Here is a 19392-nt window from a genome sequence, read left to right as displayed (position 1 = left end):
CAAATGGTTGACCACCCCACACCCCTCCATTCATGGTCTACAGGACTGCTGTAGAAGGCAGAGTACAGGGCTCTTTCTGGCAGTCTCCTGGAGAATGATTGGAGCGAGGTCGAGCATGTGTGCAGCTGCTCCATTCTGAATGGACTCTGCAGAGCCCTGTACTTCAGGGATCATTCTGACTCCCAGCAGTCGGACCCAAAGCAATCAGCAACTTATCCCATGTTCTGTGGGAATAACACTTTTTGACAAATTGTAGCTCTTTAAACTTTTTTTATCCGTATTGAATTGTACCTTCAGTGTCAAGTATTACAGTTTTAAAAACAAATAGCCCAACATGTGTAAAATATAATATATGCATGTATAACGCACATTCTTGTGCTGAAGCAGATCACCAAGCGGCTGGCCCATATAGAACCAGATGACAAGCAGCATAGCACTAAAGCCATAGACTTTTAGTATTCTCATATGAAACTGGCATTACACAATGTGTCTTGTGTGCTCAGACTTGTGGCTTCATAGGGACTATCATGCAGTTGGCCAGGGATCTTTAATCCACTTGTGGGATATAACTTGTGTCTTGGAACCTTGCACTTCGATCTGTGGACAACATAGTTTAAAGAAGCTGAGCAGAAGATCTGTTTGTTTGGAAAATATTTTGTACAACTTGCATTTTTTTTTTTCATTGAAATTCCTGCTTGTATGCATGAGTCCAGCGGACGGTCCTACTAATGGTTGACTGCAAGCAGAGAAGGCTGTCAATCACTAGTAGGACCGCCTACTGGACTTATTCATTGAAATCCCTGTTTGTATGGATAAAATGTAAGGTTTAGGGTAAGTTTCACACGAGGGTAAAAAATAAAAATTCAAATCTGTCCCACTTTACTAAATGAAAACTGAGTAAAAAATAAATCGCTCATATGCATTTCCCCACTGAATAACATTGGTCAGACTGAAAATACAGTCTTGTGAACGAGCCCTTTTCCCATAATGTCTGATCTGATCCGCTCCTCCTGCTCCATATCATCTTGCCGGCAGATCGGACACCATTTTCAACCACCGGTCCCCTTTTTAGACTTGTACAAAAAACTGCACCTGTGATATGTTCATCGAAGACTGATCTACGCCATTATTCGAGATCTGTGCACCCTTTAAAAACCCAAACATTGCTTTCACGATTACTTGTTTTTCTTTCTAGCATCAGAAGATGACGACGATGATGATTCTGAGGATGAGCGGGTGTAAAGAACAGCAAGTTATTAGAGGGACTTGGAGACGTGTTCACAATAAAGTCCATTCACTTGCATAGGCTTCATCCTTTGTATTTCTGTTTGTGCCCAGCATTCCTGTTGTATCACTCACCGTTCTGCCCTCCAGTCACTTGTTGCACTTGAGTAATTTTCTAATGTTGAATCTGTCAAACCTAGTTTGGCCTCTTGAACCTTTAATTCATATTTTCTGCCTTTTTTTTTTTTTTTTTCTCCATGTTTGCTGCTGAATCTGTGACTGTCTGTTGCAATGTCTTGTTTTTGTTTTTTTGTGTGATATAATCAGAACTTCTGCTCTATTCATGTAATTCAGTCACCTGCCTATAGTGAAGGGGGGGCACTCTTCTGGCTGCATAGCAGTTTATGGGTTTACCTGATCTCAATGGCCTTGCAGAAAGACAAGGCTCCACGATACTGAAGCCTCAGTGATAGTAGGCCAAGCCAATATTCAGCCTACCAAAACTGCCTCTGTTCTGTAAGTTATGGGCACTCGAAAAAGACTAATAAATCAATCATGAATTGGGGGGAGGGGATAAAATTCTAATGTGATCATTACAGGACAAAGCCCCCCCACGCCTTATATTGCAGGCTCTTGTTTTATAGAACGTCTTGCCTCCAGGGACGGTTTAAGAGGAGTTGTACAGCTGCTCTTTTCAGATCTGCCTTTTCATTTAGTACCAGGCCGTGACTTGATAACTTTATTTCCCTTATTTTTTCCTTTTCTTTCCTGATTCAATATATAGCACATTTTACAAAAAAAGACTTTGCAAAAAGAAATGCAAAAAAAAAAAAAAAAAAAATAAAAAAATTTTAAACACTTGTAATTGCTAAAATTGTAGACCCTTGTATATTCACTAAATGCACATTGATGTTTTAGTTGTATGATAAAAATAATAAAGATGTACAGATCCAATGACTGCTCCCTTTTATTGGCTTACTTGCACATCATTGCATTGAACCTTAAAGGGGTTGCTAATTTCACCCATAATATTTAGGCTAGTTTCCATGTTGCAAAACAATTTTTCTGTTTCCACTCCTCAATCGTCCAAAATGCAAAATCAAAAACTTTTGTGCAAATTGTGTGGTTTTTTTGTTTGTTTTTGTAATGGTATTTTAGCCACACTTTAAAAAAAGTCACTGTCAGCATTGGCTAAGGTCTGTAAGTTTCAGGCAGTCTTCTCTCTCCATGGTGTCCACCAGAACCGCATCATCGCTGTATGGGAGAACTTCCTCTGCACTTTGTAGCCTATTGGACCAGTTCCTCCTCTTGTGAAGTAATATCACCGCTATGGGTAATGCTAGTGTAATTATGGTAAATGTAGCAATCACAGTAATCTTCATGGCTTTTCTATCTGTAAAAGAAAATGACAAGCTGTATGTAACAAGTTGGTTCTACAATGAGAAAAATCTATATATAAAATGGTATAGTAAGATGCCATATTACTCAATCTGGTCCTAAACTGGATTTTATATACTCGTTTTGACCTCTTAAGCTTGGAACTGGGTTTTTAAAGTCTTGGCCATGTTAACCCCCCCCCCCCCCCTCTGCACCGCTCCCTTGTTTTTGATTGACAACTCCAGGATTTCTCTTGCACATTGGCACTGGATCCTATGACTGCACATTCACAGGATTCTAGCTTTGAGCAAATGCATTGGTGATGTTCTTGTGCTTTGTCACCCTCTGACAACTGTCCGGTGCAATAATGACAGCAGGCTGTCAATGAACTGTAGTGAGGGAAAAGCTGGCTGGGGACAGCACCAAACTAGTTGCATCTCTCCCCATGCTCCCAAACCAGCTTTTCAAGCTATTTTCTGACATGCCACTGCCTTCAGTTTGGGCTTTCTCTAAAATGCAATCACTCAGACTGATTCCTGCTTGCTGTGGTTCAGGTGGCATGAATCTAGTGACCGGTCTCCTTTTTTTAAATTGGGTAAAATTGGAAAGTTCTTGTGGGGAAAAAAAACAAAAAAAAAACTACTTTACAAATTAATTAAAAATGCCTTTTTTTTTTATTTATTATAAATTATATAGTGTACTGCTGGTTTAGGTTTCTGTCAGGCAAGGAGCCTCGGCGCTGCTCTTTTGAGAATGCACAAGTGGAGCCATGTTACTGATATGAACTGTCAATCAGGAGCGCACACAATTCCCATAAATTTCCATCTACAAATTCACTTGGCTAAGAAAAAATTTTTTTAAAAACGGAGTTTAGTATAGGATTTCTACCCTATTATTTTGATCTGTTCATTTTGCTGAGCCTGAGTATTTTTCTGTATAATTATTTAAAAGGAATCTGTCACCATGGTTTGCTACTGTAGCGTAATGTAGGGGCAGAGACCTGGATTCCAGCAATGTATCGCTTACTGGGCTGCTCAGTGATTTTATAAAAAAAAAAAAAAAAAAAAAAAAAAAAAATTACAGCTTTGGTCCTACAGATCTAGCAGTTCTCTAAATACTGAGCTCTGTATAACCCTGCCCACACCAGTGTGGTTATACAGAGCTCAACATTCAAAGTGGTGGTTTTATAAAAATGACACAGCAGCCCAGTAAGTGATACATCACTGGAATCAAGGTATCTGACTCTATTTTTGCTGCTCTCAGATTAGGTGCAAAAACCTGGTGACAGATTCCCTCTCGAGGTTAATGTGAAACATAAGACAAATGTCTTATCTAAGGCAGATCCCTTCTCTATGGCATATACTTATCAGACATTTAGCTCCAGATTGGCCAGGCTGCATCTGAGAACCAATGAGTGGAGGCTGCTGATTTGCCTGACTCTCTCCATTAATTGCTATAGTTTTTCCTAATACAACTGAGCAAATCCTCTGGGCTGTATTCAGAACTCAATAGTAATAGTAGAATGAGGAGAGTGAGTGAATGTCAACCAGAATGCAGAAACCCCAAACTGCAGATAGATGATGGTCCCATAGCTTTGCCCAGGGATGGACTCTCTAGTGGTGCAACCGTGCAGGGGCCCAAGAGGTAAATGTGGAATTGTGTGTTATGATAAACTATTAGACTGCAAAGGGCCCATATATTGTTCCTGCACACAGGCTCAACTTCTGTCTTTGTGGTCCTGTATATTCTGAAAATATATAGTGTGAGACAACCCTTTCAAGATGGGAATTTATCATGAGAGGAATTGACAGTTTGCCTTATGGCTGCATTGTTTGCCCAAAACCAACACTTACTGTGGTTTGCAAAAGTATTTCCCCTTACCACCCCTCTCCCTTTTGGCTTTTTACCTATTGTTTCATTACAACCTGTGCGTAAATAAGTTTTGTAATCCAATTTGTGTGTGGTGCATCAGCACCAAATAGGCTAAGTTGGTGAACTGAGAATAATTTATAGGCATAAATTTATGGAATAAAATGACTAAAAATTGGCATGTGCATATGTATGCACCCCTTTTGCTAGGCGGCCCCTAAAAAAATTCTGGTTCAAGCAGTTACCTTCATAAGTCACATACTTAGTGAAAGGGCATCCACCTGTATGCAATCTAAGTGGCACATGGTCTGTCAGTATACACATCTTTTCTGAAAGGCCACATAGGCTCCAACACCATTAAGCAAGAGGCACCACTAACCAAACGTCATGAAGACCAAGGAGATCTCCAAACAAGTCAGGGACAAAGTTGTGAAGAACAAGTCAAGGTTTTGATATAAAGAAAAAAACTAAAAAAAAATCCCAATCTCTGGTGATCCCCATGGAGCACCATCAACTGGAAAGAACATGGCACCACAACAAACCTCCCAAGAGAACGTGCCCACCAAAATGCTCAGCCTGCGCAAGGAGGGCATTAATCAGGCAACACAGAGACCAAAGGTAACCCTGAAGAAGCTGCAGAGCTCCCAAGCAGAGAGTGGAGTATCTGTCCATATGACCAGGATAAGCCATACACTCCATTATAGGTGACATTAAAGGAAGAGTGGGCAGAAACAAAAGCCTTTACCTACAATTTTTGTGTGCAAGGCTCGTTTTGAGTTTGTCAAAAGACATGTCGGAGACTCCCCAAATGTATGGAGGAAGGTGATGTGGTCAGCTTACACCAAAATTTAACTTTTTTTTTTTTGGCCATCAAGGTCAACGTTATGTCTGGCGTCAAACCAACACACCTCATTACCCCCCAAAACACCATCCCCACAGTGAAACATGGTGGTGGCAGCATCATGATCCTGTGGGGATGGTTTTCGGTAGCATGGACAGGGAAACTGGTCCGAGTCGAGGGGAAGATGGATGGTGCGAAATACAGGGATATTCTTGAGCAAAACATGTTTTTTGTGTCAGTGATTTTAGACTAGGACGGAGGTTCACCTTCCAACAAGACAATAACTCAAAGCATACGGCTAAAGCAACACTCGAGTGGTTTAAGGGGAAACGTGTAAATGTTTTGGAGTGTCCTAGTGAAAGCCCAGACCTTAATCCAATTGAGAATCTGGGGTCAGACTTGAAGATTGCTGTTCACCAGAAGAATCCATCTAACTTGAAGGAGCTGGAGTCGTTTAGCCTTGAGGAATGGACAAAAATCCCAATGGCAAGATGTGGAAAGCTCAAAGAGACTTATCCAAAGCGACTTGCAGCTGTAATTGCCGCAAAATGAGGCTCTAGAAAGTACTGACTTTAGGGGGTGAGTAGTTTTGCACACTGAAATTTTGAGTTATTTTGTCCTTTTTGTTGTTTGCTTCACAATAAAAAGAAAACCAAAATGTTCACAGTTATAGATATGTTTTTTTATATGAACTTATGCTAACCCTCAAAAAAAAAATGGCAACTGGGTGAATATGTTCGCAAGCCCTTGTTTGGCTAGAGCTAATTTGCAACTTTATCCCACAGATTTACTGGAATATGAATTGATCCCTTTTAATGATATTTTGATGCCAGAGACCAGATGCAAAAGCCTTCATAAATTTCTCCAAATATAATTCAAGTCTCTATGTAATTTTACAGCAATATATTTTATTGGTTACCTAGTTTGTAATTTGTTTATATGTTACATTTGATTGTACTGTATGATATCATTGAGTACCTCTATTCTCCTTCCCCTCATTCCTTTTCTTTCCTTCCCCTGTTTCCCTTAATTTTCCCTGGTTCTCCCTTTCCTTCCTCTGTATAAAATTATTTGAAATTAATAAAATTATTGGAAAACAAATATAATTCAAGAACAATAAGAAACACTGTCCCGTCTTACCAATGGTCACGCTTTCTTTTGAAATATCTGATGAGAGAAAAGAAATATTTTGCTGTTTTATTCAAAAATGTTATAAAAATTTAAATATCTAATTGAGGGTTTCTTTTAATATAATTTTCAGGACCGTAGTTTTTTTTTTGTCCATTAGTGGGAAACATATACTGTGTATAATTAATTTACAAGGTCGTAGATAAATTTCACTAAAGCAAATAGCCGTAATGGAGATATTTGTTAGCAATCCAGATAGATAAAGTCAGAAATGCTACCGAATTCTCTGTTGCACTAGCACATCATTCCTTACATATCAATTTTGCAAAAATTGTGGCAAAAATTAGTCGCAAATAAAATATAATTTTTTTTCTGCTGTGTATTATATTTACTGTGTGGACATACAAATACTCACATTTACATAGGACTGCCGACTCTCTAAATTTATCACAGTCAGTGACATCCCACCTGCCGCTTTGTGTGTTCATTTTCACACAAGTGTTGAGGTTATAATCAGCTGATTGTACTTGTCTCCAATTAAAAAAAGTCACATCAGACTTGTCGTACCATTTTAGTGAGTTATCTGTGGGAACATACATGATGAGGTTCATATGCAAGTTATGGCTCATGGCCAGAACTGTACCCAAACCCCATTGAAATCAATGGGAACCCGAACTTTGGAGCTGGAAAATCTCTCTCTCAATATTCAGTGCCATGGACGGGATCTGATGCTGTCTGTGAGATTGGGAAGTTTACTTTTGTTCCCAGAAATGTCACCTCACACATCCTTAGCACAAAAATGTACAGTTCTATATATGGCTCATAAACAGCCATAATATGGCATATCTATAATATGACCGGAGATGCATCCCTCTGTCTGAAGCCTCTATAGACTGCACATGCGCGACACGCAGTCTGGCTCCAGACAGATGCACGCATCCAGCCGTTACAGGTAAGAGGAGGTGTATGGCGCTGGAGATCACTGTATGTGTAGGCACTGAACGCATACCGCGATCTCCGGTGCCATACTTACCTGACCGGGAGGAGCGTTGCCGCGGCGGCTCTCTTTGCCGGAGACCGGGGCAGAAGTGAGGCGTCGGATCGGCACATGCGCATAGCGCTATACGGCGCCATTTTACTGAAGACACATTTGCAGTGTGTCTTCAGCAAAATGGCGCCGAATAGCGCGGTATGGGCACGCGCGTACTCCGGCGCTGCACTCCTCCCCAGGCCTCCCGACATAACAGGATGCAGCAGCGCTGGACCACAAGGAAGAAAGGTGAGTATAAGTGTTTATTTTTTTTTTTGCATGTGTGTACAGCGTGAAAGGGATGAGGGGGCCACACATACCAGGACTGGGAGGTTAGGGGGCCACACATACCAGGATTGGGGAGATGAGTGGTACCACGCATACCAGGATTGGGGGGATGAGGGGTACCACGCATATCAGGATTGGGGGGATGAGGGGTACCACGTATACCAGGATTGGGGGATGAGGGGTACCATGCTTACCAGGATTGCGGGGTGAGGGTACCATCCATACCAGGATTGCGGGGTGAGGGGTACTACACATACCAGGATTGGGGGGTGAGGGGACCATGCATACCAGGATTGGGGGGTGAGGGGTACCATACATACCAGGATAGGAATGCGGGGTACCATGGATACCAGGATGAGGGATGGGGTGCCATGCATACCAGGATGAGGGGTACCATACATACCAGGATAGGGATGAGGGGTGCCATGCATACCAGGATTTGGGGATAAGAGATACCGGGATTGGGGATGAGGGAGCCATGCATACCGGGATTGGGGATGAAGGAGCCATGCATACCGGGATTGGGGATGAGATGTACCGTGCATACTGGGATTAGGGATGAGGGAGCCATGCATACCGGGATTGGGGATGAAGGAGCCATGCATACCGGGATTGGGGATGAGAGGTACCGTGCATACCGGGATTAGGGATGAGGGAGCTATGCATACCGGGATTGAGGATGAAGGAGCCATGCATACCGGGATTGGGGATGAGGGTTGCCATGCATACCGGGATTGGGGATGAGGGGTGCCATAAATATCGGGATTGGGGATGAGGGGTGCCATGCATACCAGGATTCGGATGAGGGGCCATGGATACGAGGATGGGGATGAGGAGTTCCATGCATACCAGGATGGGGGTGATGGGTGCCATGCATACCAAGGTGTGGGTGAGGGGCCCATGCATACCAGGATGAGGGATACCATACATACCAGGATAGGGATGAGGGATGGGGTACCATGCATACTAGGATAGGGATGAGGGGTGCCACGCATACCAGGATTGGGGGTGAGGGGTGCCATGCCTTCCAGGATTGGGGTTGAGGAGTGCCATGCATACCAGGATTTGGGGTGAGAGTTGCCATGCATACCAGGATCGGGATGAGTGGTGCCATGCATACCAGGATAGATGATGGGGGCAGCACAAATACCAGGATGGGGAAAGCACATACCAGCATGGGAGACCATATACCAATAAAAATGCTCGCCACCCGGGCGTAGAACGGGTTCAATAGCTAGTTATGTATAGTGGTGTTAACCATATACTAGTAACTTACCATCGCTGTCATAGAACATGCCCAGTAAAACTTCTGTGGGACCTTTCCATTTGTTTTGGAACACTTTAACCAGGAACGAATTCTCCTCCTGTGAACTGATGCTTATAATGTCAGCCCCGATATCTAAGGGACATGGGCAGAAAAAGAAAATTGTTAGCTTAAGGCTGGGAGATACAGGGCATGTTCACATGAAGCCGCTTTTTTTGCAGAAATTTCTATAATTATTACATTAGTTAATGGTCAGAAAAGGGTTAATAGATCACTACTTTCTATAGGAATTGATAGTTTTCAGTAGCTAATATATCACAGCTTCCTAGTCATTCTTCTTTATGTTCTTTCCTAGTTGTTTTTCTGTCATGCCTGAGATTGTAGACACTTTTTCCTCTTCGCTGATCAGTGTGCACCCTTTACCTCTTCTTCATGTGCTTTTCCATAGTCTGTTTTCTGTGCTCCCTGAGACTACGGACACTTTCTCTGCTCTCCATGCTGAAATATATGTTTCTCGTAATGTGCTTTCCTCCTTTCATGCTGTCTGTTTTCTGCCCTCCCAGAGACTGTAGACACTTTCTCTCCTCTCCGTGTTGTGGAGATCTGTGTACACCCCCTCCCTCCTACTATATCCAACACTAAGAGAAGGGAGGCTGAAGAAGAGAGCCGTCAGCTCTGAACAGGAGCTAAGACATATTTGTAACATTTTTGCGCACCACTCTGCTAGATAAATGACAGATATTCTGCAGCAACAAAATGGTAGATAATTTTCAATTAAAACTATTTAGAAATTTGCTTAAAGACAACTTTACATCCCCTCTAATGATAGACAGGGGAAAGAAACATAACATTTTTGCTAAGCTGTTCAGTTTTGGGTGGTTGGGATCTTCATTATTTACATGTTTCTGTCTAGCACTTTTTACAGGCTGCAACTCCTCTACACCATGTTTTCTGCCTATTTTGGCTCTGGGAGATTGACCATGGCTTCCTGGAGTCTGGGAGGTTTTCCCTTTTTCCTAGAAGCCTCTCAGATGTTCCAGAGACTTGGGAATTCAAGTGTGGACATTTATGGCTACATGGAAGCAGTAAATCCATACTTCAGACCTTTTTCCCAATCCTGTTTGAGATTTCTGGAAAAGGTTAGTGTAGCTGTAGTAAGGTATCACATGAATAATCTTATATAACGAGGTCTGTGAAAATGATAGCTTGTCTTTAAGATTCTAGATCACAGGAGCTTAGGGTTTTAGTTTTTTTTTTAAGACATGAATTGTGACATCTGTGCGTCTGGTCCGATTCCTGGACTTTGTTCCATTTCCAGTCCAAGATACTATAAACTCCAGACTTCTACAAAATGACAATACTCGTCAAAATCACAATATTACTGGGTTTTATTACCTTTGCAAAGTTCTCGAGCCGATCCAACGCTTAGTGAATTCTTCTCTGTTACATGGACAAATGTGTAACAACTGCTATGTAATTGGACCCATAATGGAGAAGGACAGGCTGTGAAACAAGACATGAGATAGAAAATAAATCTAAGAATGATAAATAGCAGTAATAATATATAACAAGGTTATGTTCTGCTATTGGCAAGGACATACTGTACGTTCTATAGACCTCCACTGCACTTACGGGAAGGTTTGGCCTCATCCCTTTTGCCTGGTGGGACTTGTAATTAAAAAGTGGCAGTGTTAGCTGAAAAAATTATTCTCTTCTCATTAATGGATATTTGGGGCTTAGCATGGGGAGACCACAATGGCGCTTGCACTTGAAAAGAATAAGGCTAAGTTCACATGTCCAGTAGTTATCCGTTAGAACGGATCTAGCAGCAATCCGTTGGCAAAAAAGTTGTGCCATGTTTTTTTTTTTTACATTGAAGTCTATGGACAACTGATCCATTAGTTAGCCATTAGTGATGGGCGAGCACTAAAATGCTCAGGTGCTCGATGCTCGGGTCGAGCACATTGGAATACTTGGGTGCTCGACCCGAGTAACGAGCCCAATGTAAGTCTATGGGAAGCGCAAACATTTTTCAGGCGGCTCCCCCCGGCGGTCTGCAGAGGGCCTAAAAATTGCCCAAATCGATGGGAACAGTGCTCAAATGGCATGGGAACAGCATGGGGAAGACGCCTGGAAGCATTTCTGACTCCCAGGTCATTACTGTCAACAACATTGTCAGAGGTATTACGCCACTATTATGGTCTCACAATAAAACATACAAAAACAAAACCAAAATGGATTTTCCTGTGAAATATGTTAAGGAACATCCTTTCCAGGGTAATGACTTGTATATAAGGCAAAATAAATAACCAAAAACAAAAATACTCCTCCACACCATAGGCTATGTTCACACATAGCGTTTTTGATGCGTTTTTTTGCACTTTTGCATTGCTTTCAACCGTGATAAATGCATTCACCGGGAAATGTCATTTTAACATTTTACAACCTTATCTGGCCATGTGGTGTGCGAGACATGATCAGACACATCGTGTTTCATTTATGAAGGAGGGACTCTGAAAGTCACAAAGCCTATTTTTATAGGGCCATCAGGCAGCCTTTACTATTCTTTAAGGGCCAGCAGTCGGCTCTCACTATTCTTAGAGAGCCATCAGTTGGCTATGCTTTGTTCTTCCCATTACTAAAGAGTGGGTCTCCTATACTGTTATTGCGTATGCAGTGAGTGGCAGGGCTGCCCAAAATTTGGATGCACCCCAATACCCCTTTGAAAATTTGGACGCACCCCAATACCCCTTTGAAGAGACTTAGAGGAGGGCCTCCTGAAAACAATGTTCCCATTATTAGGAAGTGGTTCTCCCATACTGTTTGCCTATGCACTGAAATCAAGGGCTGCCAAAAATTTGGACCTACTCCAATGCCCCTTGGAAGAGACGTAGAGGAGGGCCTCCTGAAAAAAAAATGTTCCCATTATTAGGAAGTGGGTCTCCCATTGTGTTTGCCTATGCAGTGAATGCAAAGGTTGCCAAAAATTGGGAGGCACTCCAAGGCCCCTTGGAAGAGACGTGGAGGTCAGAAGGCCTCCTGAAAACAATGTTCCCATTATTAGGAAGTGAGTCTCCCATTGTGTTTGCCTATGCAGTGAATGCAAAGGTTAGAAAATAGCAAAAGGCAATGGTACTCACCAGCCAAGGTTTCAAGACAAAATGCACACCAGGACACGGCCGGCCCCCTTTTGTTAGAAGGGGGTAACACAGGTGCAGAATGCTGATGAACAATCGCCCTCACCCACTCTCACTGGAGGGGCGACTGCCCAGCACTAAAACTGCACACAGATGAAACTTGCAGTAGGGTGCAATTCACACACTCGCGGCACCGTGCCTAGCCAGCATCCTATTACACGCCCCTACTATTCGACTAGGCGGGATGCCCGGCACCCTATCCGTGCATCGCAGAGTTGTGAAGCCCCAACTCACAAGGTCACCATTACTGGGCCTGGCCGTGACAATGGGTTGTGAGCTTACGTATTTTGGCCAAAATATCAACTAATACCTCATATGATATTTTTTGCACTTTTTTTTTATCTGCCAGGGCACGGCCAGGCCCAGTAATTGTCACCCAATCCACATTGGGATGAGATGAGGCTGGGCTGTGTGTAATCACCCTGTATGGTTCCTTGCTCCATCTCATCGTGCTCCGCCTGCAATGCATCCTCTTTGATTGTGAGCAGAGAGCGTTTCAGAAGAAAGAGAAGCGGGATGGTGACGCTAATTATGGCGCCATCACCGCTCACCATCTTGTTGGAGTCCTAAAAGTTTTGGAGGATGGTACAGATGTCTGACATCCATGTTCACTCCAGAGGTCTTATGTGTGGAGTCTGAACTGAATACCGACGGCCTTGTTGATGCTGGTACTAACAACTGCGCTCTTCTGCTCATAAATCCTTCTCAACAACTGCAGTGTAGAGGTCCAACGTGTGGGGACATCACACACCAGTCTGCAAACGCTGCTGAAACACTGCAAGGGCGGCGGAAGCTGTACGTGACTTTCTAAAATGGGCACACAGGCGGCGTACTTTAACAAGCAGATCCGGCAGCTCCAGGTAGGACCGCTGAACCACGAGGTTAAGCACATGGGCCAGGCATGGTATGTTTGTGAGCTCGCCTCGCCTCGCCTCAGAGCCGCCACCAGGTTCCGGCCATTGTCACACACGACCATGCCTGGCTGTAGGTTCAGCGGTGTGAGCCACAGATCTGCCTGCTCTTTCAGAGCTGTCCACAACTCTTCAGCATTGTGCTGTTTGTCACCTAAGCATATTAGCTTCAGCACAGCCTGCTACCGCTTAGCTGAGGCAGTGCTGCAGTACTTCCAGCTTGTGACTGATGTGGTCATTTCGGAGATGGAGGCTGAAGAGGAGGAGGAGGCTGAGGAGGATGAGGTACAGGAGCTGGAGACTGTGGGGGCAACCCTGATTGACCTAGGACTCGCAAGCCTTGGCGTTGGGAGGACGTGTTCCGTCCCAAGATCCGACTGGGTTCCGGCTTCCACTATGTTAACCCAGTGTGCTGTCAGCGAGATGTACCGTCCCTGCCCACAAGCACTTTTCCACGTGTCCGTGGTTAGGTGGACTTTCCCGGTAACTGAGTTATTGAGGGCACGGCTAATGTTTTGGGACACGTGCTTGTGTAATGCGGGGACGGCACACCGGGAGAAATAGTGGCGGCTGGGGATCGAGTACCGTGGCCTGTGGAGCGTTGGCTGCGTATTTGCGCTTGTGTTCCAAGGACTGGGGTATGGACAACTGAATGCTGCACTGGGACAAGGAGGGGGACGTGCTTCCTGATGCTGCTACTTGAGAGTGTGCAATGACAGGTGCAGGACAGGAGGCATCTTCGCATGCACCATGGACAGGGGATTGGCTTGCATGCACAACAGCGAAAGAAGCAGTGGTGCCACCCACAGATACTGTTCCTGGACCCTGGGGTTCGGCCCACAAAGTCGGGTGCTTTGCTGGCATGTGCCTGATCATGCTGGTGGTGGTCAGGCTGCTAGTTTTTCCACCCCTGCTGATGCTGGCCTGGCAGGTGGTGCAAATGGCCTTTTTGGGGTTATCGGCAGAGTCTTTAAAAAATAACCATACACGGGAAGACCTAACATTGGTAATGGCAACTTCCGTCGTGTTGGTGTTACGGGGAACAGTTGCCCGCCTTCTGTCTGTGGCCACCACACTGCTTCTTCCTGCCTTCCTTCCTGCCTCCTCCCCCTTTGTGCTGATGTCCTCGCTCTGTGTGTCCCCCTGCCAGGTTGGGCCAGTTACTATATCATCCACCACCTCGTCTTCTACTTCCGCACCCTGGTCTTCCTCCTGACTTTCTGGCAGTTGTGGGCATCCCTACATGCGATCTCCTCTTGCCCCGCTTCAAGTGGACAGCGTGAGAGGCCCGAATCTATAAATGGAAAAGTGAACAGCTCTTCGGAGTGTCCAAGTGTGGGATCAGTTGTCTCTGGGCACTCAGCATGGTGGGAGGAAGGAGGATCAGGGTGAGGAATATGCAGTCCAGACTCACAGCTACTGAGACTTGACCGTGTGGAAGACAGGGTGGTGGTGGCAAAGTGACTGGAAGCATTATCCGCTATCCAACCAACAACCTTTTGACACTGCTCTGGGTTCAATAGTGGTGTGCTGGGGTCCCCTAGGAATTTGGACAGGAAGGTTGGGCGAGAAGATGTGGGTGTTTGTTGTGGCACAATTTCAGCTTGCCCACGGCCTCGGCCTCTGCATGCACCATCACCATCACTATCACGTCCAGTTCCCCATCCCTTGCCACGCACCTTGCCCATTTTAAATGGAGGACAATATCTTCCACGCTCACTACAAATGGCTGAATTTGGAGCGAACTTATATGTGATCCATGTGACGGAGAAACCACAGTTTTAAATACCTGGCCTGTAGGTAACTATTTTGAACAGCAAACCGGTGTCAAAAACTTCGCTGACACACTGAAACAAATTTTTAATGGAGGCCAGAAATGGCAGTATTTTCTGAAAACATATATGTGATCAGTGTGACGGAGAAACCAGGGTTTTAAATAGCTGGATTTTTAGCGCTGTAATATGGAAAGGACCTGGCTGTATTCTTCACTGCCAACAAGCAAATGGCGCAGAACAACGGTGTTCTCTGGATTGCTTTTTAAGCAAATAATGAGGTTTAAGATCCCAAAAAAAATTAGGCCCAGGTATCAGGGGCCAGGAATATGTCTAGAAATGTCTAACAGCAGCAGCAGACAAAACTGGAATGGAGCCTCTTGTGCTATATGCACTGCAGTCTGCTATATACCCTGCCTGCCTGCCTATATACACTGCCTGCCTGATATCTCTGCAGATGGATTAGTCCTCAGAAGGACTGTTTGTTGAGATGTATATGTGTAATATGCTTCTGTTCTCCCTACACTACCTAATAAACAAGCGAATCTCTCCCTAGCTCAGCAGCAGTTCTCCCTACACTGTCTGATTCCGGGGTAGACTGTGACGAGCATGGCGGCGCCAGGGCTGATATAGACCTGATGATGCTGTGCTGCCAGCCAATCACTGTAATGTCAACCAACATGGCTGCGGCACTACAGTGAGTGGCAGGCAATCTTTGCATGTTCATTAGCTCTGTAAAGAGTGCCAAACATGCAGGGAGGGGACCAGAGCATTCGCCCAAGCATCTTGCAAGTACTCGGCGAGCTCCGAGCATCTCGAGTACTGAGATGCTTGGGCGAGTATCGAGTACTTGCGAGCATGCTCGCTCATCACTATTAGCCATCCATTGTCTTCCATTTCTAACAGATCTATAAAGCAAAAAATTGATCCGTTAGAAATGGGGGAATAACGGATGGCTTATTAACGGATCCGTTGTCCATAGACTTCGGTGTTAAGAAAACGGATCCAACAGAGATAGATTGTGTCTGCAGAACTTTTTTGCCAACGGATTGCTGCTGGATCTGTTCTAACGGATCATTACTGGACACGTGAACATAGATAGCCTAAGGAAGTAGCATTGGCTGCACTGCGGCAGTGCACGTAGCCCGGACTTTTGACTGGATGCACAGGATCTCCAACTTTCTCCAAATTGCAGTGAGCAGGATCCCATTTGAGCAACATGACAGGTAAGCCCCATACTTGAATATTGTGTTCACACTTTTCAAAAGGCACCTGAAGAATTTGCCAAGACTGGAATTCCTGAACTTCACTGTGATTTGTTAAGACTCATATGTCTAACCAGGTCACACTGAGATTTCCTGCTGATGCTTACTGACATTACATACAGTACAACACCCTTCATCTATCCCAGGCAATGGGGAATAATGCCCTGATACCTGCAATACATGCATCTCACGTCTCACAGCACTGTCATGTCATTACATTATGAATGACTGGACAGATGAGAGCTGTATAATGTGAGGAGCGCATCACATATACAGCTTTGCATCTAGAGCAGGAATCGGGTCATTATACCTCAATGCCTGGGAAAAATTCAGAGCATTGCATGTAATAAAAATACAGTACAGCTCTCCGCTCCCAGCACTTATAATGACACTAAGCGCTGTGAGTGAGATCTGTGTGACCTGATTAGACATATGACATATCAGATGACAGTGAAAAAGCCAGCTCTGACCTTCTCTTGGGGAATTTGCATTTTATACACACTGTATAATGCTGCCCTCTTATGATGGAGCAATTTCATAGAGGGGAAAAAGTAAACGCCCCCCAGAGAAGAATCTCTCAACGACCCCCTGAGTCAATGGGAAATTAGCATGCAAATTATACAAGCTAATACGGAGATGAGAAATAAAACAAGCAAACACGTTTTATTCAGCTCTTTATCTAATTTATCATGAGATAGCCAGATTTGCATGCAAAAAGTGGTGACAGGTCCTCTTTTACGGCTTCAGGACGGGCGATCTCGCTCCTACTTTGCATGGATGTTCTAATATGTCACTACATAGTAGTGCAGCTAAACGCGACCATGTAGCTACTGGATCTGTCTGTCTGACATTACCGGACTCCCTATAGAGAAACCAGAGATGGGTAATTACCGCCTGTGTCTTCTCCATCACTATATACACAGCACCAAAGAAGCGCGTGTATGCAGTAATGGGACAGCCCATAACCGCTGTGTATGAAGGAGGAAGCGATCACTGTGTAAAGGAAGGGAACAGGAGCTGATGGTTCATAGAAGCCCCAGACAGCTCTGCTATGCAGTCAGGAGGCTGAATTTCCCTTGTAACTGGGGCTAATATACCAGTCCCAGTTACAAGAGAAATAAGATGAAAATATAAATATTTCAATATTTAAATTCCCCCTCAAAGGTCTTTTATGAGGAGCAAACCGTGTAATAAATAAGTAAGTAAATAAAATCCTAGAATGTTAGAGTTGGAAGGGACCTCTAGGGTCGTCGTGTCCAACCCCCTGCTCAAAGCAGGATTCACTAAACCATCTCAGACAGATGTCTGTCCAGCCTCTGTGTGAAGACTTCCATTGGAGGAGAACTCACCACCTCTCGTGGCAGCCTGTTCCACTCATTAATCACCCTAACTGTCACAGTTTTGTCTAATATCTAATCTGTATCTTCTCCCTTTCACTTTCATCCCATTGCTTCTCATGTTTCCATGTGCAAATGAGAATAAGGATGATCCTTCTACACTGTGACAGCCCTTCAGATATTTGTAGACAGCTATTAAGTCTCCTCTGTCTTCTTTTTTGCAAGCTAAACATTCCCAAATCCTGTAACCGTTCCTCATAGAACATAGTTTGCAGTCCGCTCACCATTCTGGTCGCTCTTCTCTGAACTTGCTACAGTTTTTCGATGTCTTTTTTAAAATGTGCCCAGAACTGTACACAGTATTCCAGATGAGGCCTGACCAAGGAGGAGTAAAGGGGGGAAATTACTTCACGTGATCTAGACTACGCATCTCTTAAAAATAGCAGATAAATAAATAAATGAATAAAATATATATATATGGTACTGTCAATCCAATTCGCATTTCCTAGCACCGCACTGGTATAAAAAAAGTGATATATAAAAATACTATATATATATATATATATATATATATATATATATATATATATATATATAACTAACTGTCAATCCAATTCACATATAAAAAGTGATATATAAAAATACTTATTACAGAATGGGGAACAAAACTTTACATGTATTTTAATAATTATTTATGGTCATAAAAAAATAATAGAAAATGGGAAAAACAGACACTTTCTTCCTTTATTTTTCTGATATCAGCAAAAAAAAAGAGAATATGACAGTGACATAAAAATGATGCCCCGTTCGTCACAAAATAGAAAGCAAAAATCACTTGAATACCTGAATGAGAACATTTTTTACAGGTCTTTAAACCGCATGTACGGAAAAAAAATAAAAATGTGCCTGGTCAGGAACGAGGGTAAATGGCCTGGTTTTGAACTGAATAAGGAGTGACTAAAGTTTAAAAACAGTAATTCCCAAGTCACAGTAGCAAAGTGGAAAGCAGAGAGGCTCAGAGGGGGATTCCCCTACTCTGATTGATAGAATATAGTGTACTGATCACGGCTGAGCAGCAGTTGAAAGCAGCTTCTAAAGGAGCATGAATTGGCCGTGTGAAACAGCACTGCAGCATATTGTTTGAGGCATAAGAAAGCAAAATACAGCATTAAAGAATATTACAAAAATTCATAACTTTGTAATGCCTAAAATAGTATTTATTAAAAAAAAGTTTTAAGGATGTTAATTTTAAAGTTGAAATGTTGCATGGATGGCTTGTACAGGGGCTACCTGATTAGGCAATATTCTGGATTATATAGCATAGTAATAACATTTAGCTAAGACTTGTGGTGTCACTTACCATCTCCTTCTTGTGCAGGGACAGAATGACCGGACACACAGCAGAATGCAGAACTCAGACATATAAGAAGAGCAGTCCTGACCTCCATAGCCACGTAAGGCAACATTATCCTCCTTCCTTCTGTAGATGTCCCCCCTTAATCTGGAGCCGGGGATCTGGGGGATGTGATCACAGCAGTCGGAGCTGCCGGGAATCTTCTATCCAAATATCAATTGCACAATAATGGGAAAAACAACTGCAGCTCCACCATTTCTGTGAGTGATCAGGGAGGAGGGACGAGTGACAAATACTCTCATATTTGTAAACATTTTTGTTTTAAAGAAATATTACACATTTGTACAGACCATCGTAGATGTTGAAAGTGAATTTGCCTACTCGAAAAGAGTGAAAGTAAGTGAATAATAAATATTATTTTTTTTAGCAATGGCACCTGCACGTCCATGTGAAAATAAATAATAATAATATTTTTTTATTTTTATAGCGCCAACATATTATGCAGCATTTTACATTTTAGAGGGAACTTGTACAG

The 19392-nt window shown here is 43.4% G+C and overlaps 2 protein-coding genes across 7 annotated transcripts in view; one reads left to right on the top strand and one right to left on the bottom strand.

The window, feature by feature from the left end:
- MARCHF7 (membrane associated ring-CH-type finger 7) overlaps nucleotides 1-2178 on the top strand; it is a 29224-nt gene extending 27046 nt beyond the window's left edge. For all 6 annotated transcript variants that reach the window (XM_073647085.1, XM_073647086.1, XM_073647087.1 and 3 more), the window contains one exon: nucleotides 1196-2178. In XM_073647085.1, the coding sequence (XP_073503186.1) occupies nucleotides 1196-1242 (47 nt within the window). In that variant the 3' untranslated portion in view covers nucleotides 1243-2178. The remainder of the gene's footprint in view (nucleotides 1-1195) is intronic.
- Nucleotides 1943-19153, bottom strand: CD302 (CD302 molecule). Its single transcript, XM_073647088.1, has 6 exons — nucleotides 18864-19153; nucleotides 10417-10524; nucleotides 9034-9156; nucleotides 6855-7022; nucleotides 6452-6478; nucleotides 1943-2617 (listed from the first exon to the last, which is right to left on the bottom strand). The coding sequence occupies exons 1-6, from the start codon at nucleotides 18967-18969 to the stop codon at nucleotides 2406-2408; spliced, it is 744 nt and encodes a 247-aa protein (XP_073503189.1). The 5' UTR covers nucleotides 18970-19153; the 3' UTR covers nucleotides 1943-2405.
- Nucleotides 19154-19392: the final 239 nt, after the last annotated feature.

Source organism: Phyllobates terribilis, unplaced genomic scaffold (assembly GCF_046119375.1).
Source record: "Phyllobates terribilis strain yellow unplaced genomic scaffold, ASM4611937v1 Scaffold_9__5_contigs__length_417890890, whole genome shotgun sequence".
Classification (NCBI taxonomy): Eukaryota; Metazoa; Chordata; class Amphibia; order Anura; family Dendrobatidae; genus Phyllobates; species Phyllobates terribilis.
The sequence above is the reverse complement of the archived record's forward strand: the minus strand, read 5'-3'. Positions and strand labels throughout refer to the sequence as shown.

What these genes read in the sequence shown, in the direction of transcription:
- CD302 (XM_073647088.1), bottom strand. Translation starts at nt 18,969, where the DNA reads ATGTTGCCTTACGTGGCTATGGAGGTCAGGACTGCTCTTCTTATATGT. An exon ending in GTCGGCAGTCCTATGTAAAT is followed by an intron (nt 6,479 to 6,854) that starts GTGAGTATTTGT and finishes TTCTCTCATCAG; the next exon opens with ATATTTCAAAAGAAAGCGTG. An exon ending in AAAAGAAAGCGTGACCATTG is followed by an intron (nt 2,618 to 6,451) that starts GTAAGACGGGAC and finishes TTTCTTTTACAG; the next exon opens with ATAGAAAAGCCATGAAGATT.